Source organism: Trichomycterus rosablanca, chromosome 16 (assembly GCF_030014385.1).
Source record: "Trichomycterus rosablanca isolate fTriRos1 chromosome 16, fTriRos1.hap1, whole genome shotgun sequence".
Classification (NCBI taxonomy): Eukaryota; Metazoa; Chordata; class Actinopteri; order Siluriformes; family Trichomycteridae; genus Trichomycterus; species Trichomycterus rosablanca.
This window is the reverse complement of record NC_086003.1, coordinates 370,584-397,321: the sequence shown is the minus strand read 5'-3', so window position 1 is coordinate 397,321 and position 26,738 is coordinate 370,584. Positions and strand designations below refer to the sequence as shown.

The window sequence follows — 26,738 nt, the reverse complement described above, 5'->3', positions numbered from 1 at the left end:
AATTAATCAGACTGTCTGTTACTCTCATTTCACCTCCAGATACCCAAAGTTCTATTTTCAGAAATAATTTCACCCCTAATTTTAGACACACGGCGCAGACGCTTTAATTTCACACTCAGTACTGAAAACGTCCCATAAAATTCTTGTTCCAGAAAACAGAAACTCTGAGTTTAAACTGCTGCTGATAAATTACTGTTTGTTTGTTTGTTACAGGCGTGTGGGAGCTTTTAAAAAAGCCATAAAATTCAACTAAGACATTTAATTTTTAAAAATATTATTTACTCATTTATTTATTTACTTACCTACTTATTTAAATATTTATTTTAATACATTTAAAAAAAATTATATTCCAAATATAATTGTAATATTGTATTTATGTATTAAATGTATTTATAAATTTTTTTATTTACTCATTAATTCATTTATACCTTTATTTTTTCATTTATTCATTTATTTTAATTTACTTTCACATTTTTTATTTATTTACTCTTTTATTTATTTACTTATTACTTTATTTTTTCATTTCTTTATTTACTATTTTTATTTACTTATTTGTTTATTTATTTATTTGGTTGTATTTCCTTGTTCATTCATTTATATTTCCTTTTTATTTATTTGTTATTTATTTACTTATTTTTAATTTGCTCATTTATTTGTTTCACTCGTGCAACAATAACAGATTTTTCTTTAATGCGTCGGTAGATTATGACCAACCTGTGGGCGGAGATAAAAAATATTTGTTTGTTATAACATAAACACTGTCGCTGACTGGTGAAGGATTACCAACAGCGCAAAGAATTCTGGGACGTGCTAATGCGTTGGTGTGTCTGTAATAAACGCTGCAGAATCTCTGATGCGACCACAAACCTCTTTTTTTTTAAAGCTAAACAGAAGCTAAATGCAGAAATCGGGTGTGAGTGATCCGCTGGATCTACTGGATCAGGTAACGTTGGTGTTGTCTGTCGCTGTTGCTAAGTTTGCGGCTCCATGTTATGCTATACGGTCACTTTGTCGCCCTCTAGTGTGAGCGCAGAGTTAAAACCTGACCGGTTCACGAGAAAGGACGACCTTTATTACACAGTCGTCTCTCAGCTCGTTATCATCCAGATCATCTCTCCTAACCAGTTCCAGTAAAAGTGCTCGACCGCGTGAAGTGCTAGCAAGTTAGCAAAGCTAAAAACCAACCGAAAACAGGACGGACACGATGCTAGAATATTAGCGACAGAAAAAGCTACGAGACGATAAACGATACGATTAAAGCGGGCGGGCGGGCGGGGCACGGGACCCTCACAGGTACAGGTAGGAGAACCAGTACACCAGGTTGAAGAGGCCGAACGCGGTGGGGAAGAAGATGCGCGCGTACGAATCGATCTTGGCAACGCGGATGTGCAGGCGGCCGCGACGCCACGCCCCCGAGCGACACTCCTCGAAGCAGCAGAAGAAGCTGGTGCAGTCCTTCCCATCCAGACACTCGTAGCCGAACTCCTCGTCGCGCTCCTGCATGTGCGTGGCGTTGTTCATCTGGATGGCGGTGGCCGAGCGGGGGCGGATGTCCACCGTCGGGTTCTAATTTGGGGAAAATGAAGATGAATTAGCGCTAAAATAAAGAGCCGCGGCGTGACAGGTCATGTGATCCGGAGTTAGCGACACTTTTAACCCATAATGCAGTAATTTGCACCGTTTGTGTGATTAGCTTCAAATTTTCTTCTGATTTAATTCAGTCGAACTGAGATTAGATGCAAATTACTGAAGCGACTGAAGATGCGGTTAGCAAACCTAGCATTAGCTGTTATTTACTTCCATATATGGTCGTGTTAGTGCCGGCCAAACCTAAGAACCAGGAACGTGCTGATCCAGATGTTTCATTTATTATCTAAATTATTTCCATATTTCTGCTGATCAGATCTTCCATCATGGAACCACCAGCAGTTTCTGACAGTAAGGGCTAACACGTGCTTCCTTCAACACATCACCTCGACCGACGATTAAACCAGACTCTCCGTCTCCTCGAGTCTCCTCGTGTCCTCCCGCCTCGTCCTGCTGCTGCTCCGGGTTCCTGTAGCTTCTCCTGCGTTTCATTACGCCACTCAGTTCTGACCTTTACCGCTCAGAAGAAATGCATCGTGGGTCCTGATGAATGATCCTGATACGGAAGGTCATTACACCCGACATTTCATCATCATATAAAAATATTCTGATAATAATTAATTTATTTTACAGTTTTATTTCTGCATTGTCCCCCAGTTTAGTCGTAGCCGGTTCCTCTTCCATTGCTGGAGACACCGATGGTGTACGAGGGGGGTATATTCTCCTGACACGCCCTCCATCCGGCACATGAGTGAAAATACCATAGTAACCACCTAGCAACATACTAGCAATCACCTTATGTACCAAAGAAAACCCCTTACAGCACTCTAGCAATTACACAAACCATAGCAACCACCTAGCAACATACTTTAATATTATAGCAACCTCCTGGCAACCAACAAACTGTAGTAGTATAGCAACAAGCGACCACCTGAAACACAATAAAATGATGCAGCAGTTTGTGTTGTGAAATGTACTAGCCTGTGTTTGTGTTGCAGTGATTATAAAGTTCTGTTGGTTCTGTGGAGTCGGGTCAGGACAGAGCAACACTCACACAGCTAATCTAAACACCTTCAGTCCAAACAGATAAACTAACACTTATATAAATAATGTGATAATGTTAAAGTATGAATGTTTATTATAATAAAATTAATATATCAGCACGTTCCTGGTTTTTATTTGGAATAATTCCAGTGTGTGTGAGAGTTCAGACCAGCACTAACACATTCACACTCGTTCTGCAGCCCAGGTTACTCAGGTGAGTCGGGTCATGTGACCCAAACCTCAAACAGCCAGTGCAGGAAAAGCAAACAGGAAATTAAATGAAATTAAAATAACAGAGTTTTAACCGACTGAAGTGAGACGACCTGCAGAGTAAAGAATAAAACCTTCATCTCTCTTTATTTCTTTCAGTTTATTTTACTGTTTAAAATGCGGACAGTTCTTTAATTTTCAGTTTCCTTATTGCACAAAGATTCTCCACAAAATTATTCATTCATTTAGTTTTTATTTTTAAAAAAGTAAACAAAATCAGCATTATTTATTTTTGAATTAAAGGATTTAAGGAGCTTAAATACATTTAATAATTTTTAAAAGTTGTAATATATTCTTTATTTTATACTTTAATTTACAAATAATAATAATTTTTACAAGATAACAAATATTTTTTTTAATTTAATTTTACCGCTAATAAATAAATAAGATTTTTAAACAAACATCTAGAAGATAAAACTATTATAAATTATAAATAACTCTATAGTAATATAGAATTATTTGGGAAAAATTTTAATTATAAAAATAAAATCATGATGATTTTTAATATAAATTAATGTAATATAAAAATTAAAAATATTTAAAAGATTGAAATGTTTTTTTTAAAAAGGTCAAATATTATTATTATTATTATATTATTATTATTGTTATATTATTATTATTATTATATTATTTTTATTATTATTATTATTATTATTATATTATTATTATTGTTATATTATTATTATTATTTAATTATTATCATTGTTGTTATTATTTAATTAATATTATTATTTAATTATTATTATTATATTATTATTATTACTATATTATTATTAATATTATTAGCAGGTTTAATTACAGATCTGTGATGGTTTGATTATTGATGTCTGTGAGACGATGAACACGTCATTAGCATCAGCGCTAACCGCTACAGAGAGATTTTATTTATTTCGGTGTCTGATTCAGGCTGTTAAAACTCCGCTGATTCGTTAAGCAGCATCAGTAAATACACACACACACACACACACACACACACACACACACACTCACACACACACACACACACACACACACACTCACACACACACACACACTCACACACACACACACACACACACACACACTGAAGGTCAGTAGGAAGGAAAGGTGAGCGCTGCCATCATTAATTAGCAAAACATTGTGGTGAGCAGCCAGTGCGCTGGAGATTAGCATCAGGATCAAAGAGGCGCTGAGCAGCGCGGCCGTGCGTTTCACTCACGTTACGCTATCTGGATTAGCAGCGGCATGATGCTAAAGTGCTAGCGTGAGGAGCCGCGATGGGTTAGGTTCAACAAGTACATAATGCAACACCCACACACACACACACACACACACACACACACACATGCATAAAGGTTTGAACTGGTACACAAGCTAAATACCTTGGCGGGAAAGAGCCGCAGGAGCTTCGGTCCAAACAGAAACACAAAAAAGATCATGAAGATCCAACAAAAAAATACAAACAAACAAACAAACACACAAACACACGCGTGTATAAAATAATAAATAATAAATAAAATGACACAGTGACACAAACACATTCAGTTCATGATGTACAGAAACATGTGAGTTTAAAACACCAGTGATGGACGTGTGTGCTGTGTGGCTTGGATGAATGCGCTGGTGTTCTGTATTAGCACTGAACTGTGTGTCAGGGCCTCCTGATTCCTCACCGCTGATTATTACTGATTACAGACCTCTCTGTGCCCATATAAACAGGGTTAGTTTGTTTATTGAAAAGTTCCTGAAGTTAAAAGCACCTGATCAGGTGATGCTGAGGGACGAGTGTCTGCACTGATTCTGTTGCTGTTGGTGATCGGGGGTTTAATTCCTGCTCTGATCATAATGATCTGATTATTGTGGCTCAGAATCGGTTCTGGTGTCAGGTTTAGATATTCCACTCTTCCAGGTCTCCTTTGTCTAACTGCTCTCACTGTGTTTTAGTGGAGTCCTACAGCCTCAGACTGCAGACTTCAGCCTGGTGTTCCTGTAGAAACTACAGGCTCGTCTGCTCGGTTCATTTTACTCAGTCGGATAATTAATCACATCAGCGTAAATCAGCTGAGTAATTATTTTTAATTTCACTTAGTCCCGGTCAGGGCTGCAGTGGGTCCGGTCTCACTGGGCAGGAACACCTCAGACAAAGTGCCAGTCTTTAATGGCTTTAATCATCTCCTGAGACACAACCAATCGAGTGTTTGTTTTCTTATATAAATGAAACTGTTTACAAAATTTGTTAAATTATGCTTTAATTATCAGAAAATAAATAAATGAATAGGTTTTGTTTTTAATATAAATGTATATAATTACATAATTTCTATTTTGTAAATGTAATAAAAATGTTTTAGAGTTGTAAATGTACATTTTTTTTCTGTCTCTGTTATTAGATTATTTTGTATTTGTGTAGGTGAAGAACTCCTCATGGTTTGTTTGTTTTTGTTTTGTTTGTTTGTTTTTGTTTTGTTTGCCCTCAAAGAGTTTTTCTTCTTCTTGTCTTTGTTCTTGATTTTTATTAGTTTTTTTATTTGTTTGTTTTGTTTATTCTTCTTGTCTTTTTGTTTTATTTGTTTTGTTTGTTTGTTTGTTTTGTTTGTGTTTATATATTTTGTTTTTGTTTATTTGTTTGTTATGTTTGTTTTATTTGTCTGTTTTGTTTGCTCTCACCGGGTTTTTCTTCTTCTTGTCCTTGTTCTTGCTGGGTTTGCGGTTGCTTACGAAGTAGTGCAGCGTTCCATACTCGATCAGCGCCGCGAACACGAAGATGAAACAGACGGAGACGAACAGATCCATCGCCGTCACGTAGGAAACTTTAGGGAGGGACTTCCGGGCGATAGTGCTGAGCGTCGTCATCGTCAGTACAGTAGTGATTCCTGATCAAACAAATGAATACATTCATACATTTATTTAGCTTTTAGTGAAGCTCGGGGTGAAGTTTGGGGTGAAGCTCAGAATGAAGCTCAGAATGAAGTTTGGGGATGAAGCTTCACCTGCACTAAAAAGCTGACGAGCTCCCCCGGCGCTGTATAATTAACGCTTCGTTAAGAAACACATGATGAATTAAATGAAATATAAAATGAAAAGCAGTCGCGGCTCCTCCGGGATCAGAGAAACGTCCTCCAGAGGTTCTGAGGAGAAGAAGCTCTGAGGTTTGAGGAGCTTCTCTGATCTTCATGTAGGAGACGGTGGAGCTGTAATAGCGATGGCGGGTTAATGGACACTCGGGATGGACATGGCGGTGGTGGCGGCGGTCGCTTGTTATTTAAATAAAAGCTTTTATTCGCTCAGAGAGGAAATCAAATCTATACATTATTAAATCTGCTCCGGATTTTTCCTCCTCTCAGACCTTCAGGTTTGATGATGTTCATATTTCAGAATAAATCTGAAGCCCCGCAGACGTAAACGAACCCTAATTAAAAGATAAAACTGGATGAATATTATGGGATGGCAGAGAGACTGACCTGTGGATGTGTTTTCTCAGCACTGTGATGATTTTGCTTATTTATTATAATAAATAAATAAAAGACTGAATGAGTGTGTAACTCTGGTACCCAGTGAGGTTCGGGCGGGGACGGCGTCCTTGTTGATCCAGAAGGAGACCCAGGACAGGACCACGATGAGGGTGCAGGGGATGTAGGTCTGGATGGTGAAGTAGCCCATCCTCCTGCTCAGGTCGAAGAACACCGTCAGCACCACGTAGTCTCCTAAAATCACACACACGGGGACATGCCACGCCTTTAAACACTCGCTTTATCAAACACCATCTGATTTCTACAATCAAACGCTTCATTATTTATTTTGATGAGAGTTATTACTGGATGTTAATAATTAGGATGGAAATCACGTCATTAATCGTCTTGTATTAAACTTTTATAGATTTTCTGATGTTCTGTTCGACTCTGACAGGTGATTTAACTTCCTTTAACGATTCAGTCAATAAAAAAACACATTTTATTATTTGGTGCACTTCCAGATAATGATTAATCTTAGTAAATTATGAACTAATTTAAGGATGCCAGAGTTTTAGAGATGGTCTCCAAAATTAGGAGCGAGTTTTAAGTGGCTCTTTGTAACTTGCAAATCCAAAACACTCACTCACTTTCTTCTGCTTATCCAATCAGGGTCGCGGGGGTGGGGGGGCTATTGCCTTACACACTCACCTATAGGGCAATTCAGTGTCTCCAATTAACATGACTGCATGTTTTTGGACTGTGGGAGGAAACCGGAGCTCCCGGAGGGGATTGAACCCAGGACCTTCTTGCTGTGAGGCGACAGTGCTACCCACCGAGCCACCGTGCCGCCCCAAATCCAAACCATCGATTTACAAACATTTTCATTATTACACCACAGAAGCATCATTAAACTAATAATTCATATAAAAACTAATAATTAATAAATAATTAGATAATTAATCATGAATATTATTGATATAATAAAGTATATACATTACTGGTATAATAAAGAAGTAAAGCATCACTGTGTTCTGTAGGTTCCTGAAACGCTCATTAGTTTAAGAAAGTTTTTAAGTAAAAAGTTATGTAGTGTTAAGTGTTTGGAAAAATTTGGGGAAACCCTCCACCCCCTGCTTAATAAAATCAGAGGTTTTTACTCCACATTATTAAACATATTAAAAGAAAAACACACATTTATGTTTTGAAGTATTTGATGTTTCACAGCTAAATGAATGATTTATTGATGTACAGAACGCTCGGGTGTCGCTGGACTGCCGACCTGTTCTGAATGAAAAGAAACGGACCTGTACCAGATTATTTATCTGCATTAAAAAAATATTGAGAATCAAAACTGACGCCCAAATTTCTAGAATCAGATTTTATCCTTAAAGCCAGCGAACCAAAGTCCTTCCCTAAATTATTGGCAAAAATTTGAGGACCTAAAATCAGCACCAGACACTGAGCATCAGTCCTGCGTTATATTTTTGTACACAAATCCCCACACTGTCAGAATTTGAGAGGTTACTGTGCACCCTGACCCGCCCTGCTGTGGTGGTACCTGTGTGTGTTTTGGATTCGGACTGTGGGGAGCGTCGACACTTCATCTCAGTAAAGAATAAAACACTCCTGAAGAAGTCGCTCTACAGAAACCATATAAATATTTGCCAGGTGCTGTGGGTACCACGGGCGAGTGGAAGGGCCGGGTCCCTCGGGCCCCTCAGACCCCAGAACCCTCTTCAATCTTTTAGCGTCGCGTTTAATCGAACCGTAAGCAGGTCGGCGCTCCGAGGGCGACTGAACCTCGGCTCTGTGAACTATTTAAGATTTTTGAGGGTTTGAGGCTTTGAGGGTTAGGGGGGCACCGAGGCAATTTCGGGTTGTGTACCCAGTCTGTTTGCTCATCTCACAGCCCAGACGTTTTGTCCTCTTAAAGGTTGACTGGGTGTCGTCACACGTCAGGGACTGAACCTTCTCCCCCCAAAATATTTAGTCCTCAGTCTATACTGGACCGGAATTCCAGCTCCAAAAAATAATACCCCCCTAACACACACACACACACACACTGGTGTTACTGTTGAGCTTTTATAGAAATGAAGTGGGTCTTTACAGAATAGTCATGAACAGCAGGAGCTTCATTAGACTCCCTAAATGAATTTTAGTTCCAAAAATCTAAAGTAAGAATCAATCACTGGTAAAGAAAAGTGGCTTCAGACAGCGACCCTCCTCTGCCAGTACGGTTGTGGTGAATTCAGGAAAGAACAACAGAGGAAAGAGTTAAACTGTTATAAAACAATAATATTTAGAGAGAATTCTGATCTGTTTTGGTGCTACGTGGCGTCTTTTAGACATTTTTATTTGATATAAATAAATAATCGTTGAAATATTGCTCTAAACCATCTGCACTGCTCTGCACCCGCTTCACTTCCCGAAAAAAACCCAAAAACATGAAAGCAGCTTCATTTTCAGTTCCTTTAATGAGAAAGAAACGAGCTCGACGCCTCAAAGCCTCCAGATCTGCTCCGTCACACCGCTTCCTCCTGATGGAACAAATGGTGACGCCGTTAACAAATGAATAATACATCAAAAACTCGGAGGTCTGTTCTCCTTTCATCTTCACACCAGCACCACCACCGCTCACGCCGCCTCTGTACCACCTCTGTACCACCTCTGTACCACCAACTTCTCTCTGTACCACCAACTTCTCCTGCTCTCTGTACCACCAACTTCTCTCTGTACCACCAACTTCTCCTGCTCTCTGTACCACCAACTTCTCCTGCTCTCTGTACCACCAACTTCTCTCTGTACCACCAACTTCTCTCTGTACCACCAACTTCTCCTGCTCTCTGTACCACCAACTTCTCCTGCTCTCTTTACCACCAACTTCTCTCTGTACCACCAACTTCTCCTGCTCTCTGTACCACCAACTTCTCTCTGTACCACCAACTTCTCCGGCTGTCTGTTCTCCCAAAATCCTCTCAACTTCTGAAACCCAAAATATAAATCTATACCCAGAAATAACAGGAGAACGATGAGGTGCTGGGTTCAGGATCAAAGGTTCCTGTTCCAGCAACGATGGTTCCAAGTTCCTAGATTGAAGCTCCTGGTACCAAAGCTTTCTGTACCAGTACCAAAGATTCCACTAAAACAGGACAAAAAAGTGGGCAGGGTCTTGGACACTGTTTTAGGACCCTGGTTAGTAGGCCGAGGCGCCTGTACAGAAGTGGAGGAACGTGGAGATCAGTGCGTGACTCTCCGTGAGTGAGACCGACCTCACGCGCCGAACCACTGAAGTACTGGGGGATAATAAGGGTCATGTCAGAGGGAGGGTGTGTCAGGAGAATATACCCTCCTCGTACACCATCGGGGTCTCCAGCAGAGGAGGAGGAACTGAGTATGACTAAACGAAGAACGTTGATATGAAAGTTCACCCCCCTGGTGTTGAGTGTGGGTGGAGTCAGGGCCGGTATTACCGCTACAGGACTCTGACGTGGGTCTAAATATCCGGTTTATTTTGAGTAGAGCGCAGAAGAAGAACCTTGCCGCGCGGCAGAGTTCAGAAGCTAGCGAGATACTGAAGGCAGCGGAGTAATCATGCTATCATCTCGCCGTGGCGGTGGCGGTGGCACCTCGCTGGTGAAAATAATCTGCTGCCCCCGTAGAGCTTCGGAATGTAATAATAACCGCCACGCGCAGCTCGTTTATCATCTGCCGCCGCGTAAAACCTGCTCGACTCGGGCGGAGGAAACTGGATTAAACAAATAACACGTGTGGAGCTGGATCTGCTCCGTCCTCCTCCTCCTCCTCCTCCTCCTCATCCTCATCCTCTGGAAGAAAACAAGATTATGCTCATAAATAAGGATTTTCTTCTCAATTTGCAGGACGTGAAGTGCTGAAACATCACTCCTGAGGCGGAGACCACACGTGCTAACTGACGCTCCGCTATACAGCCAAGTCTGTCCACACCCCTTGTGGAAAGTCTTCCTACATGAGCGGAGACTGTTATGGAACGCCATGGCTTTGGAACGAGACGTCCAACAAGATCATGTTATAAGCGTCTGTTCAACTGGGTCAGATTTTTCCAGTAGGAATGATCTGTCCTTAGCTACAGTACTCACTACTGACTTCCAAACTGCCTCTGAAAGCAACATCAGTACAAGAAATGTTCACCAGAGTTTTTGGTGAGCAGCTGGACACAAACCTGAGATCCCTCTGTGCAAAGCCAAGTATGAACTGAAGTGGTGTAAAGCACACGGTGCTGGACTCAGGGGCAGTTATAGCACTTTTTTTTGGGGGGGGGGGGGTTCTTATCCAGTTTGGGGGGATTCCGCGGTGATGCAGCAGTGGAACAATTGCCTTTTTCTAACTTTCAGCCAACAGTTTAGGGAAGGCCCTTTTCCCTTTTCAGAACGATAAAGCAATTGTTTGCACAGAGACGGGGGATAATGGAGATCAGTGTGTGACTCTCCGTGCGTGATACGGATCTCCGTATGAACCCTGGTGCAGGTGAAGAGAAACGGTCGGTGCTGCACACGTGCCGGAGTGGGAGTGTGTTAGTCACGACCCTCCTCGGTCAGGAGTGGAGGTGAAATACCACGTGGGACTCGGATACGACTAAACTGGGAGGAAATTTGGAGAACACGTCCTCTGGTCCTCTCAGATGAATCCCCCCCGAGGTTTTTTATGCGTGTGTGTGTGTGTGTGTGTTGCAGCAGTAATGCGATGGAGTTTCTGACGTGGTCGACAGTCTCGAGGTCTCAGGAGCTCTGCAGAACAGACGGAGCTGCCGTGATTCCTCCTTCATCTTACCATCATAGTTTATTAATTAATTAATTATTTACCCTAAATCTTTCTTTTAACATGATGCGTTTGTGATCCTTTAGCTGTATCGTGAGAACCACCAGGGGGCGAGCTTTTATCAGCGAGCTTTGGGTACTTCTAGGACGTTCGGTTCATGATCAGTGTATAAGTGTATCTGTGGGACATGGCTATATCCATGACTGAATATCTGACTGCTAAATTGACCTCAAGCCTACTGAGATCTTTGGGATGAATTGGAATGTCAACTGAAAGTCACTCACACACACACACACACACTCTTTTTTTATACACACACACACACTCACAAATACACAAACACACACTCTTGATTATACACACTCACATACACACACATGTACTCTCTCTTACACACTCACACACACACTCTCTTACATACACTCTTATACACACACACACACACACACACACACACACACTCTCTCTCACACACACTCACAAACACACATACTGTATACTCCCTCTTACACACACTCTTATACACACACACACTCTCTGTCGCTAACACACACACAATCTCACACACACAGTAAATTCATCTTGATTGTTTTTGTGGTGTCTGTATACTTTTGGCTCCTGTAATGTTTAAAATAAAAATAAAACGTGTTTATTATTTATTTGTTACTCAGGACAGTGTGGGACACTCCCGACCCTGAGAGTCCTACAGAGTTCGGGTGTTTGTGCTCGGGTTGTAATCTTATCGTGCCGCGCTGCATCGGTGGAGCGAGAACCTCGGCTCTGCATCCATCTCCATCTCAACAGCTGTTCTGAATAAAGAGCTTTCACTCCATCATCCCTCACACTGTCAGTACGGGACGCTCAGACCGGCGCTGTCAGAGCCCGAGAGCTAATGGAGACGGAGGACGGGCGTCGGCTCCAGCCTCACACTCACCGCTCTGAGGAACCATCAGGTTTAGAGATCAGGTCCTAAACTCCGCCTCTCAGAGCCATTAAAGAGATTCAGTTTAATTCTTCATCTACCAGCGACTCAGAGAGACTCTGAGAAAAAGTACCAACACAAACCCCTCCCACACCGTAACAGTTTAGTCGTAGCCAGTTCCTCTTCCTCTGCTGGAGACCCTGATGGTGTATGAGGAGGGTATATTCTCCTGACACGCCCTCCCTCTGACACGTGCGCTCCACTGACCCCTTCTTATTCACCTGTATTTCGGTGATCTCCACGTTCCTCCACTTCTGTACAGGTGCCTCGGGCTACTATCCAGGGTCCTTACACAGCCTCGAAGACCCCGCCCACCTTTCGAAGACCCAAGTCCCGTCTTTTCCCACCCAGCAGACTCGCGGCTGATCTTGTCTGCTGCACTATCTGCACTGACGATCATGCTCGCTAGGGGGCGCCCAGCCAACTGGTAGCAGAGACGGGGGATAATGGAGATCGGTTTGTGACTCTCCATGCGTGATACGGATCTTTGCATGAACCAGCCCAGTGCAGGTGAAAAGTAGTGGCCGTACTGCACACACGTCGGAGGGAGCGTGTTAGTCAGGACTCTCCTCGGTCAGGAGTGGAGGTCTGCAGAGGGGAATCAGATATGACTAAAGAAGAGAGGAACAGAGGGGCTGATTTACCTGAGACAGTCTTGACGACCTCGGAGGTGTTCCTCAGTCCAACGAAGGAGAACTGATAGAGCCTCCAGGAACGAATATCCCCCACCTCCACCGAGCTCCTCTTCCACTTGTACACGATCTCCTCCTTCGGGTATCCGTCTGTAAAATAAATAAGTAATAATAATAATCACAACCTTACCGTAACTTTACTCCATCCAGCGCAGATCGACCCGCCGCGGTCCAGAACCTCAGCGCCGCTCAGGCCCCTGGGATTTGTAGTCTGTTCCGGACCGCGGGGGGTCGATCCGTTACGGTAACGCTGAGCGCCCTGCCATGTGTTTGTTTATTTTAATCGATCGTTCTCATTGTAGATGCGAGTAAAACGTTCTGATCTAAATAATTAATCCACATCATTTATGAAATGAAATCTAATAAATAAATAAATAAATAAAATAGATCCGAGGCTGAGAGGTTCAGAGTTTACGTCAGGTTCAGTTTCCCAAAATTTTATAAAGGCTTTTAAGTCTCAGAACGAGTTAGAAAAGATCTAATGAACAATAAACGTACTAAAGCTGTAGCTTATCAAGCAAATGAAGCCACTAATTGTGTAGAAATGATAAAACTGCCAATCAAAGAGACGCAAAATGCATCAGTATTAAAAACACGGCTTTAAATGTGGTATTTAAGGGTCTAACATGCTGGTCCAACACCTCTGAGAACCAAAGCTCTGGAATTCCACTCTTGGTGGTGCTTACGACCTGGTCGGCCATTAAACAGGCACAAGGGGCTGTGTCTGAGGGTGAGAGGGTCAACAGGACTCTGTATTGTTGTTGTAAACATGACGTTTACCGGCTGGTCCGGGACATCCCTGGTTCAGTGGGCAGCAGCACCAACCCTGGCTCAGACACCGAAAGTATCTGTGGGACGCCCAGCCAGGTTGGTAGCACTGCTCGGATTTAAAACTCAGAATTGCTAGTGTGCTCCGCCAAGCACCCCGTGATTCGTAATGGCAAAAAGGTCAAAAAGGTTTCCTAACATCAGTCCCTGACCTCCAGATGCTGGTGTCTGAAAGTTCAAACCGAAAGCTGGAGGCTGCTGTAGACGCAACACCCACTGATGACCGTTGTTCTGGAACAGGAGATCTGACAAGCTCATGGTGAGGCGTCCACATACTTCTGGCCGTATAGTTTATTTATATTTATTTGCCCGGACATTTTGAATGAAAATGAACGGTCCATGATGGATGGTTCCAATCTCTCTCGGCTTCCCAGGTATGAGGGGTGTTAGCGACTCCTTATCAGATTTGAGGAGTGCAGGTTGGTTCCTCATTACATCTTCTAACCCAGTGCAGGAACATCTCCCCGGGGACCTTCTCTCCTCGCGGTTCCTCACCACCTCGAACCGCCTGATTACCGTACAGAAGAGTCTGAGTGAGAACCGTGGAGAGGAACCTGGAACATCACGGTTCCTCATCCTGACAGACGGGACGGAGAACTGAGATCCTCATCATCACCTGTCCTTCAGCGTGAAGGTACAGGAACATCGGGGCGTCCCCGCCCGCGTGATCGAGAACAGGGTACCTAGTGGACATGCGGACGGTATCGGAACGAAGACGGGCGGCGTGTGGGCGCACTTACAGCTGGAGAACTCCAGGGGGCAGGAGTGTTCGTCCATGGGGAAGTTATTCAGTTTGAGCTGGCACTCGGCATCGATGGTCAACCTACGGACACAAACAACGGCTAATTACAACGCTAGCACGCGCCAAGACTCGTTACATCACACACACACACACACACACACACACACACACACACGCACACACACACACACACACACACGCAGGGTTCCAGGCTTGGATCACACCCATATAAGGAGGTGTTATAGCAAACAACACAAACGCTGTTACCATAGGAACAACTCAACCCAGTCCGTTAGCGTCACCTCAGAGTGTACAGTATCCGCCCGTCGTTCCAGATCCGAAGCATGCGATTGGGTGTGGTGATCCAGTGGGCGTCGGCCTTCTTGGAGTTGCGGAAGAAGGTGTCCGGGATCCAGATCTTTCCCACCATGTTGCTGTTGAGACGCAGAACCTTCATGGTGCTGTTGAACTTCAGACGCCGGTCGTACCACGTCTGGGCGAAGAAGATGTCGATGGTGTATTCCTGCGGGAAGAGGATAGGACGGCGGGATTAAAACCACACCCGTCGTTTTTAAAACTGCACCAGAGCGTGACACTACCACCAGCATGCTTTACGGAAGGTACAGTGCTGTCAGGTTTTGGAGCGTGTCTATAAAAGTCTTGGCTTACAATTGCGGAATGAGGTCAGGGCTCCGTGCAGCCTGTGGGTGTCCATATACTTTTGGCCATGTGAGGCTAATCAAACCCTCCAGATTTAATCTGTGTATTTTGCACACAGCCGTCCATGCTTCATATTAATCAGTATAATAACGAGAAACATCGTGACACATTTCAGTGGTAGTTGAAGTGTAGAGCCACTAGGTGGCAGTAAAACCCAATAATTCAGATAAAATGCTTCAGATCTGGATGAACGTATCTGAGTTCTGTGTTTTCACCGAGCGCAGAAGGAACGTTCAGTCCGAAACGTTCAGTTTTTATGGAACTGAATTACTGTTTTATACAATTTTATTCGTTTTATTAGCGATTAATTGAGTAAAAAGTCGTAACAGCGACAAAATCGTACAATCGCTTTGTTTTTGTAATAAAACAGATTTCTACTGGAACACACCGGGAGCGAGTCAGGAACACCCGGGAAAGGGTAGCAACCTATTATAGGGCTTCCACCCCTCCCCCCCCGCCCCCGTATTTAGACATAGCCGATCGTGTGTGCTGACAGCACGGCTGAGAGTCGAACCCGGATTAAAATCATGGTTTTATTTGGGGTTCTGATTCTGAACCTTCTAGTAACAATAAAACAAACAATAAAAAGCTGAGCTATTATTGCGATGTTCGCCATTGAGACTCTAGAGCGCCCCCTACAGCCCGGAAGGTCCAACTGATTGATGTGTGTTTGCAGCAGAGCTTAAAATGCACAGAAATTAAAATTTTATTTATTTATTTTGCCTGTAACGTCGAGAGGAGCTACTGCGCCCCCTTTAGGACGTAAAGAGCAGCGCTGTTACTCTTTGTATATATTTATAGAGGCTTAAAACGCTGCCATCTTGACTCCCTGAACATGAAAATTAAATGTTTGACGGGGCAGTTAATGGATCGTCCTGTTTAGCGCCTCGGCTCCTAATTTCCCCGCTCTCAGGGGCCGGTCATTATCCGGCTGTAATACCCGGAGAGTCCAGATCTTCTGCTTTATGAGCGTTTCTCTATTAAACAGGCAGAACATCGGAGACTTTATTATTACTGCTGCGCTTTATTTCTTTATTTCAGGGTTAAAATGCTGCACGATAAACCCCCAAAATACGTCGACAATAAATAAAATCTAGAATTTATATGTCCTGACTGGCCTGGTTCTCACACACAGGTCCATTACTGCAGCGTTCGCCCCCCTCCCGCCCCGCCAGCCGCCGATTTTCGTCACCCTGCCCTTTCCGTCGCATTTTCGACCCTGACAAAACACGACGCATCAGATTCACAGCGTGTCCGAGCTGCGGCGCGGCCATTTGCAGCTACCGTACGTTCCTCCCAGAAACATCAAAGGAAAATGAAACTCGCCGCATCGAGCGCAAAAAAAAAGGGAAAAGGAAAAAAAATCCCTCAGGACCCCGGAGAGAGAAAAGAGAGAGAGAAGAGAAGAGAGAGACGCTCGTCTCACATCAGACGGTGCAGCACGCCGACGTCCTCTTCTGAATTCAGATGGAGCCGCTAATGGCCGGCGGCGTTAATGTGAAACCCACGGGACGCACTCGAACATCAAAGCTCAGAAAGAATTCACGCCCTGCCACCTGAAACTGGCGCGCAGCTCCACGACCTTCATCACGGTCGGGATTCGACCAGACACCCTCCCCCAGCAAACAAACAAGGACCAAATCCCCCGTCTGAATCTCAGCTCTGAATGGCTCGTCCGAGGGTCTCTGTGCAGTGCCATCGATCAGCCAGCAGAGGGCGTAACTGCAGCACTTATGAGGAATCCCCTCCGGAGGGGATTCCTCATAAGTGCTGCAGTTACGCCCTCTGCTGGCTGATCGATGGCGCTGCACAGAGACGGGGGATAATGGAGATCAGTGCGTGACTCTCCGTGCACGATACAGATCTCCGAATGAACCCGCCTGGTGCAGGTGAAAAGAAGCGGTCGGTACTGCGTGGGCGTGGAGGTCTGCAGCGGTAGACAAAAAGCAAAATGCCATCGGGGATTCAGATACGACTAAATTAGGAGATTTTCACCATTTACAGTTCATGATATTATTAAAAGATTCAGAGAAACTTAACCTAGAAACTCCAGCGTCCTACAGCTCTGGGATTAACCGGAACACCTACTGATCTATTAGTGCCCAGTCGTGCTGACTGAACGGGCACAAATTCCCACACACAGACACACTACAATGTCTTGTGAGAAGCTTTATAGAAGATCGGCTGCTGTTCTAGATCTAGTTGCTCATGCTCAGGTGTCCAAATACTTTAGATCATATAATGCTTTTATTTTGGAACGGGGCGGGGGCGGGGGGTTGTTTATAAAAGACCGGTTTAATCCGGTTACAGAGATTCCACCACGGCGCATTCACGTACTATTTATATCAGACGTTTCGTTCCTGCTCATCCTCCAGAATAGAATCCGACTGATCCGAGCGTGAGTCACCGATAAAGCTAAGTCTACACCCCGAGCACAGGAAACCCAGCACACAAAACAAAGGAACGACACTCGGACCTAGGATCCGCCCCTGAGGGACGCCCGGTCTGTTTCTCTGGGTTCTGATGGTGACGAGCGTGACCATCGTGTTTTATTGATATTATGAAGCGTGTTAGCGCTCGGCACCGGAACGCCGCCGCGTATTCAATTAAAGCCAGTGCTAATCTCAGCGGGAGAGGAAGGCTAGCCGTTAGCTGTAATGAGCGTTAGATGACAGAGCAGGGGTGGGTCCGGGGGGGAGATCACTCACCATGTTGATGGCGTTTACGGGGCCGATGCTGTTGACGAACATGTCGGTGTGGATCACCGTGGGTTTAACTGGAGAGGAAAAAAGTGAAATCATGTAAGAACATCAAAAGAACTCGTCAAAACATCAAAGCGGATCAATTAAAGTAAATGATCAATAACGCTACCAACGTTGTGGCAACAGTTTAGGAAAGACCCTTTCCTGTTCCAGCATGAGCTCTATAAAGACATGAAAAAGCTTTATTATTATTATTATCGCAATTTTATTATTATTAATATTATTATTACTATTTTTATTATTATTATTATTTAATTATTATTATTATTATATTATTCAATTATTATTATTATTATTATTATATTATTATTCAATTATTATTATTATTATTTAATTATTATTATTATTATTTAATTATTATTATTATTATTATTATTTAATTATTATTATTATTATTACCACCATTTATATTTTATTCATTTCATTGTTATTCTTTTATTATATTATTAATATTGGCAGTAGTAGCATAAATATTATCATAATTTTATCATTACTTTTATTATTATTACTACTATATTATTTTTTTTACTATTATTATAGTGATTATTATTATTATATTATTGTTATTAGTTTTTAATGATGTTTACAGTGTTAAAAACACCACGGTTTAATTTCTCATCACTACAGTGTTCATATCAACATCTTTAATAATCATCATTTTTTGTTTATTATATTTCTATGATATTTATGGTTTTTTATTAAATCCCTCAAACAAACCCTCAGACGTGCAGACTCGGTCTCACCTCCTATATCAGGTCGTAGTTTATTATCGTAACCATCCAGCAGGCTGTTCAGGATGTGGGTCACATCGCTCTCGTACACTTTGGGCGTCAACACCCAGGTTTTATTGGATGCTTCGTCATCATCGCTGTCCGACTGGACGGAACTGGAGACGGAAAACAGACACAGACAGGAAGATAAACTCAGAATGGTGATAAATAAAAAAAACAAGAATTATTCGTAAAAAGTTGAGAGGTCAGAGAGCTTCAGAACTTCAGGAGATATTTATTTATGAAATCTGTTCAACCGTCACTTAAAAAACAAACAAACTTTTTATATTTTATTAAACAATAAAATAAAGTGTGGGGTCTGTTAAAGCTTAATTACACACGGTTATAATTACAGGTACGAGAGGTCGAGTGAAGTCACATTTCTCAACACACACTCAGATTTTACCACCAACCGTCCATGATATTATTAATAGATTCAGAGAATCTGGAGAGATTTCTGTACACAGGACAGGGCTGAAAACCTTTTAGACGGCGCTGCATTAAAACCCAAATTCCCGACATGCTTCAGAACATTTCAGAAAACCCTCGTCAGTAAACACAGCTCAGCGCTCGGCTCGTCTTTCTGAGGGACGCGTCTCTGCTGCTTCTAATCTGAGTTAAATGATCGAGGTGCTGAATAAATAAATAATAAATATAACAAAATTATTTATTTACTTACAATAAAAACAATGTTTTAAACCTCTGTGTTTTAAATAAATGTGTGATTTTTATTTTCGCCTCACATGGCAGCAGCCCAAACAAGAAAATAGAATAAATAAAAATACATCAAATGAATAAGCATAAAACGGATTTGTACTTTAATTTCTGTTGTAGCTGCTAATGAAGCTGCAGGTAATAAATATCTCTCAGGTCGTTGTTGGTGTGATTAAATGAATCTTTATTTAATCTTAATCTTAATTGTTGGAGGTTCAGGGGTGAAGAATATAAAAACAATTCCTAAATTAAAATCTCATGATGCTTCAGATCATTTACTGTTTAATCATTCTCTTCATGGATCAGGACTAATAAAGCGTTTCAGTTATTCGATCGTTTCTGTGAATGATGCACCTTCAGTTGGAGGAGCTGCTATTTGGCCCTTTAGAACTCCGTTAGTTGCCACATGGTGTGTGTGTTTAACACCGTACATCTGTGCCAGCCGAATTTAGATCTGTTTAATGCCCGTGGCGGTGTGTAGGTCACGTCAGAAGCGATCACGTCACAGCCGAGCACATAAACATGCTGTAGCTCGGTGATCGTAAACACGGTGTACGTTTGGTTTGCATCTGACTCGATCCTAACAGATCCCAGTCGATGGAGGAAAGCGTTTGTGTTGTTGGTGAGAATCTGACGGCGCTCACGTGATGCTCGGGCTCTGAACAGATCTTGGCAGCAAGCAGGATGTGATGAAGCGGTAACCATGGAGCGCAGCGCTGGGTACCAATGAATTATTTTCTCAAGGATATGTTTTATTTTCTGTCTCAGTAAAGCCCACGACTCTCCCAGAGCTCTTCATACACACAACAGCAGAACTGAGCGTGTCATGACGTTCTTACTGAGAGACTGTTAGTGCTGCAAGCTCCTCCAGTCACCATCAGAGCTCTACAATCACACTCGAGTCCGAACTCAGCGAGAGATGAAACACAATTCTACACAACTCTACATCACTACTGATCATGATCTATATCTGTAGGATCAATAGTATGTGGACACGCCCTCTGATTACTGCCACACCCGTTACTAACAGGTATGTAGAAGCACAGTCACGTCCATAAGGAATAAAGAATAAGGAGTGGAAGATTGTTATAGTTGCTAAATAAGCAAGTGCTGGGGTTCCGGACTGTACGAGTGCAAATGGTGCAGTAGACGAAATCATTCACTAGTCTGCTGGGTCGGAAAAGACGGGACTAAAAAGTGGGCGGGGTCTTGGAAGCTGTGTAAGGACCCTGGTTAGTAGCCTGAGGCGCCTGTACAGAAGTGGAGGAACGTGGAGATCAGCGCATGACTCTACGTGAAAGAGACCGACCTCACGCACCGATCCACCGAAGTACAGGGGGATAAACAGGGGTCGGAGGGAGGGCGTGTCAGCAGAGGAAGAGGAATTGGCTACGACTAAACTGGGAGAAAAAAGGGGAGCCCTTAGGCCCTTAAATCTCTCTGCTCCGGGGCGCGGTACACTCGGACCCTGCCTACACGTGCAGACGAACATCCATCAGGTTTTACCATGACGATGTTACAGATGTGAGACGTAATAACGGGAGGTGTAGCCTAGCAGGTCAGGTACTGGAGTAGTAATCAAAAGGTCACTGGTTTAAGCCCCACCACTGTCAGGTTGCAACTGTTGGGCCCTTGAGCAAGGCCATTGACCATCAAATGCTCAGACTGTATACTGTAACAGTACTGTAAGTCACTTTAGATAAAAGCGTCTGCTGAACGAGTCCATGAGGAGTTCAGTTGTGAGGAGCTCTAATGTACGTCCATCACTGACTGTAACTCTCAGACCTGAGTGGATTCTATAATCACGTTATTCAGGTTCTAATCCCTTACCCGGCAGCAGCCGCAGCAGCCACACAGCCTCGTGGGTAATGAGAAATATAATAGCATTATTGAACCGACTGATAAAGGCATAAAATATTCAGAGTCTGTGTAAGCGATAGTGTTGGAGTTCTGAAGCACATCCAGCGGCACTGGGACCCGTTCCACCCCGCCCAGGTACTAATCCCAGTAAAGAGGCACTCATAGATCAGAGGAACTCAGAGAGGGCGTGAGAACGGGCGGGGATTATGCTGAATTCTACAGAAAGGCATCTGATTGGTTAAAATATTTCACGTTTCAGCAAACCGAGCTCGTCAGGAGTGAGTCGAGATCCAACATCATTATTAGGGAATATTTTTGGTTAGCGGGGGTTTGATTCTTGCGTCCCTCCTGTAAATGATCATATTATTGTGGCTCAGACTCAGTTCGGGTGTCAGGTTTAGATCTTGAGGAGATATTCCAGTGTAGTTAACGGCTCTCACTGTGTTTCAGTGGAGTCCTACAGCCTTAAAATCGCTCAGTCAGTCGTATTAAACTTCTTCTCTGCTGTTGTGAAATTTCCTCAGACTGCAGCCTGTCGTCTTTAAGCTAATCTTGTTTAGCGCGGCTTTAAAGGCTAAGCGGCGGTTAAGCCGTCACAGGTCAGAAGGGTTTGAGGTCAAGACCCATGATTCCTTCAGCTGGTTCAGTCTGGATGATGAAATATCAGAACGTTCATATAAATAAGATCGACAATTGCTAACAGGTGGAGTAAATCGACAGTTTAAGGGAAATTACATGCTTCTAACTGTGTAGCAACAGTTTAGGGAAGGTCCTGTCCTGTTCCAGTATGAGTGAGCTCTATAAAGACATGAAGAAAAGCTCCAATGTCCTGCACAGAGCCTCGAGCTCAGCCCCACTCAACAGCTCTGGGATGAACCGGAACATCAACTGTGAAATCAATCAGCACCCAGCCATACAAATGCTGCCATCTTTTGTACTCGTAAACGGTCACAAATCCCCACAGACGCACCTCTCAGAAGAGCGGCTGTTGTTCCAGATCACACAGAGGGTCACTCTTCTTTAATACGAGCTCACGATCGAGTGTCCGAATACTTTTGACCCTATTATATAGTGTACATGTGTCCAACTGTGCAGCGACAGTTTGGGGAAGGACCTGCATGAAGCGAGGTCAAGTTTGGCATAAATTAACTCCAATGAAGTGAAGGTGAAGGAACATCTTTGGGATGAATTAGAACTCTGACAGGAAGCCAGGCCTTCTCGTTTTACATCAATGCTTTTTTGAATGAATGGGCACAAATTCCCACAGACACATTTCAATGTCTTGTGAGAAGCTTCTCAGAGGAGCGGCTGTTGTTTTAGAGGTCACTCATGCTCTTTGGTCCACCACGTCGTGTATCTGGGAGCCTCCCTCAGAAACGGTCTCAGATGTTTGACTCGGCTCCTGTGATGAAGTTCAGGTGTTAGCGGGGGGTGTGGGGGGCTGGAGGGGGGTTTAAAAGGGGTGTGTGTGCTCGTCCTGCCCCCTCTGGTGAGGAATCAAAACCATCAGGGGGGTTTAGAACCCGGGCGCTTTAATCCCCACCGTGATCCTGAAGATAAAGCGCTGGTGTCTTCTGATCCTGACAGAAATGTCACGCTGACCCTCCCTGTCTCACACCGGGTACGCCTGGCACCACTCAATGTACCTGCACGGTGCCCCCCCCACCCCCGGGGGGCGGGCAGCCTGAGGAACAAAGTGTAGAAGTGGAATTTTGGATCAAACAGCTCCAAAAGTATGTGGACGCTCCACCATGAGCTTGTTCTGTTGTAAAACAAAAGCTCAGCGATTAAGGTACTGGACTAGTAATCAGAGAGTTGCTGGTTTAAGCCCCACCATTCCTATGTTGCCACTGTTGGGCCCCTGAGCAGGGCCCTTAATTCTCAATTGCTTAAATTGTAATCAGACACAACTGTAACTGTAAATCTCTTTACATTTACAGCATTTAGCGGACACTTTTATCCAAAGCAACTTACAATTATGACTGAATGCAGTTTGAGTAGTTGAGGGTTAAGGGCCTTGCTCAGGGGCCCAACAGTTGCAACTTGGTGGTGGTAGGGCTTAAATAAGCAACCTTATGATTACTAGTCCAGTACCTTAACCGCTGAGCTACCACTGTCCACCGCTTTCGATAAATTCTGCAAACGTAAACAATCTGATGCTAACTCTGCAGCCTGAGAAGTTTGTTGGTGCACTTATTATATAAAACACATGGAACAGTGGAACAGTGGTCTTTCACCAAGGTCATGAACAAAACCCAGACTGGCACCTTCACCTGAGAGACAAACACAAGTCTGCCATGAATTATAAGCTGCTGGAGCTAGGGTTGCACTGGTCAACAGTCCACAGTCAAGCAAGTTTGATACCGTGGGTCACGAAACGCTGCAAACTGGACTAGACCAAACAGGACCAACCCGAACCAAACCAGACCGAACCAGACCAACCCAAACCAAACCAGACCAAACCAGACCAACCCAAACCAGACCAGACCAACCCAAACCAAACCAGACCAACCCAAACCAAACCAGACCAACCCAAACCAAACCAGACCAAACCAAACCAGACCAACCCAAACCAAACCAGACCAAACCAGACCAACCCAAACCAAACCAGACCAACCTGAACCAAACCAGACCAAACAGGACCAACCTGAACCAAACCAGACCAACCCAAACCAAACCAGACCATCCCGAACCAAACCAGACCAAACCAGACCAACCCAAACCAAACCAGACCATCCCGAACCAAACCAGACCAAACCAGACCAACCCAAAACAAACCAGACCAACCCAAACCAAACCAGACCAAACAGAACCAACCTGAACCAAACCAGACCAACCTGAACCAAACCAGACCAACCCGAACCAAACCAGACCAAACCAGACCAAACAGGACCAACCTGAACCAAACCAGACCAAACCAGACCAAACCAGACCAAACCAGACCAAACCAGACCAAGCAGACCAAACCACACCAACCCAAACCAAACCAAACAGGACCAACCCAAACCAAACCAGACCAAACCACACCAACCCAAACCAAACCAGACCAAACCAGACCAACCCAAACCAAACCAGACCAAACCAGACCAACCCAAACCAGACCAACCCAAACCAGACCAACCCAAACCAAACCAGACCAACCCAAACCAAACCAAACCAGACCAACCCAAACCAAACCAAACCAGACCAAACCAGACCAACCCAAACCAAACCAGACCATCCCGAACCAAACCAGACCAAACCAGACCAACCCAAACCAAACCAGACCATCCCGAACCAAACCAGACCAAACCAGACCAACCCAAAACAAACCAGACCAACCCAAACCAAACCAGACCAAACAGAACCAACCTGAACCAAACCAGACCAACCTGAACCAAACCAGACCAACCCGAACCAAACCAGACCAAACCAGACCAAACAGGACCAACCTGAACCAAACCAGACCAAACCAGACCAAGCAGACCAAACCACACCAACCCAAACCAAACCAAACAGGACCAACCCAAACCAAACCAGACCAAACCACACCAACCCAAACCAAACCAGACCAAACCAGACCAACCCAAACCAAACCAGACCAAACCAGACCAACCCAAACCAGACCAACCCAAACCAGACCAACCCAAACCAAACCAGACCAACCCAAACCAAACCAAACCAGACCAAACCAGACCAAACCAGACCAACCTGAACCAAACCAGACCAAACCAGACCAAACCAGACCAAACCAGACCAACCCAACCCAAACCAAACCAAACCAAGCCAGACCAAACCAGACCAACCCAAACCAAACCAGACCAAACCAGACGAACCCAAACCAGACCAGACCAGACCAACCCAAACCAAAGCAGACTAAACCAGACCAACCCAACCCAAACCAAACCAAACCAAACCAGACACACCTGAACAAAACCAGACCAACCCGAACCAAACCAGACCAACCCGAACCAAACCTGGACCGAACCGGACTGAGTGGCTTCAGAGAAATGCAGATGTACTAATCAAGGAGCTGGCAAACAAACCAGAGAGGAGCCGCGATACACAGGAAACCTTCCACCTGTAGTGCGTTAACCCTTGAAGCGCAGGTGACTGGCAGACCACACACGCCTCTGTGCCACCTCTGCAGGCCAAACCAGGCAGCGCAGAAGGACACGACTCTTAGCCAAAAACAAGGATAGCTCATGCTATTCATGCCGTCATGCAAACACCACACAGATCAGCCAAAATAAAAGGGACACGTTTATTTCCGATGTAGGAAACAGCAAATTGTAAACATTTCAGATTCAGTAGAATAAATACTTTATATAAGCCGTGTTTGTCGTAGCCAGAAGTTGTTTAGTGGTTTATTTAACATCTTATTCTGGAGCTTGTGAGGCTAGCTTATGCGGCTAACTTGCTAGTAGCTAGCCTTTTACAACGTGTATAAGTTAGCTTGCTAAGAATGAATGCTAAGCTAATACATTCCCCGATAAAAACACAAGCCTTCTGCGAATCAAATATCACCTTTATAATAATAACGTCATCTTAAGTTTGTAGCCGTTAAGGTTGATATTAGATTATAGACACGCGATACTCGTACAGAAATACTGTTCACACCCTACACGCCCACCCGCCACGGCTAATTCATGCTAAACGCTATCCGCCGCGATAAAATAATCACGACGTCCTTTTAATGATGTAAATCTGATCCTAAACGCTGCTTCTGTTTAGTAGAATTGGGCCTTGTTTTTGTTCTGTAATAATCTTTAATCTTTAATCTTAGTTATGTGTGTATTACAGCGTTATAACAGCGTTATTCATGTGTTATTAATGTGTTATTACAGCGTTATTACAGCTCTGATGGTTTGAAGCTCAGTGTTTATTCCTGCATGTCGTGAATCCACTCAAACTGAGCTGCTTTACACAACTAAACACACGCCATGACAGCGGCCATATTGAAGAAATCCAGCCTGAAAATATGAGCTGGTGGTGAGAGAGACAAAGTGCCAAGCTGATGCCCACGAGCCTGGCAGCCTGGCAGCCTGGCATTCATTACTGTTCATAATAAATAGCATTAAAACGTTAAAGAATCAGAGCAGGATTCTACAGGAACAGTCGAGCATTATCATTATGAACGGCTGGTGTGGAAGGTAAATCCACCCTCCGCACCACCCTGACGCTACACAATACACAGATGTGAGGGCGTGACGCATGCACCGGCGCTACAGCGGGATCCAGATGTGCGCTTCTTACCCGGAGAGCAGCTGGATGATGAGGAAGATCCAGAGGAAGAGTTCCGGCAGAGCCATGGCAGGCAGACACGGAGAAACCATCAGCACATCACCGTCCCTCCCGCTGCTCCTCCTCCCCCCGGCTGCAGTCCGCCGCCGCCGCCGCCTCACGCGTGTGTTTTAGCTCGCTGCCCGTCTCAACTGGGAAACGACAGCGGCCGCATCTGAAGCGCTAAACCTCCACCGACGCTGCTTAAGATGGCGGAAACAGAGCGAGTGTACAGCTAGCAGCTCGCCGAGCAGCCTGTGTGTGTGTGTGTGTGTCTGTGTGT

General features: G+C 44.0%; 1 protein-coding gene across 1 annotated transcript; it reads right to left on the bottom strand.

The window, feature by feature from the left end:
• Positions 1 to 415: 415 nt before the first annotated feature.
• On the bottom strand, positions 416 to 26,738 carry gabrg2 (gamma-aminobutyric acid type A receptor subunit gamma2). The gene is made up of 10 exons (XM_063012198.1): positions 26,429 to 26,738; positions 18,593 to 18,735; positions 17,796 to 17,863; positions 14,670 to 14,890; positions 14,366 to 14,448; positions 12,750 to 12,887; positions 6,429 to 6,581; positions 5,545 to 5,750; positions 4,263 to 4,286; positions 416 to 1,566 (listed from the first exon to the last, which is right to left on the bottom strand). Exons 1-10 carry the CDS (start codon positions 26,506 to 26,508, stop codon positions 1,288 to 1,290), a joined length of 1,395 nt encoding a protein of 464 aa, XP_062868268.1. The 5' UTR covers positions 26,509 to 26,738; the 3' UTR covers positions 416 to 1,287.

Bases quoted from the DNA above. Each gene is read 5' to 3' on its own strand.
- gabrg2 (XM_063012198.1), bottom strand. From the start codon at position 26,508: ATGGTTTCTCCGTGTCTGCCTGCCATGGCTCTGCCGGAACTCTTCCTC. The intron at 14,891-17,795 runs GTGAGTGATCTC...CTCTTCCCGCAG, and splicing joins CCGTAAACGCCATCAACATG to GAATACACCATCGACATCTT. The intron at 5,751-6,428 runs GTACCAGAGTTA...TTGTTTGATCAG, and splicing joins CCCCGCCCGAACCTCACTGG to GAATCACTACTGTACTGACG.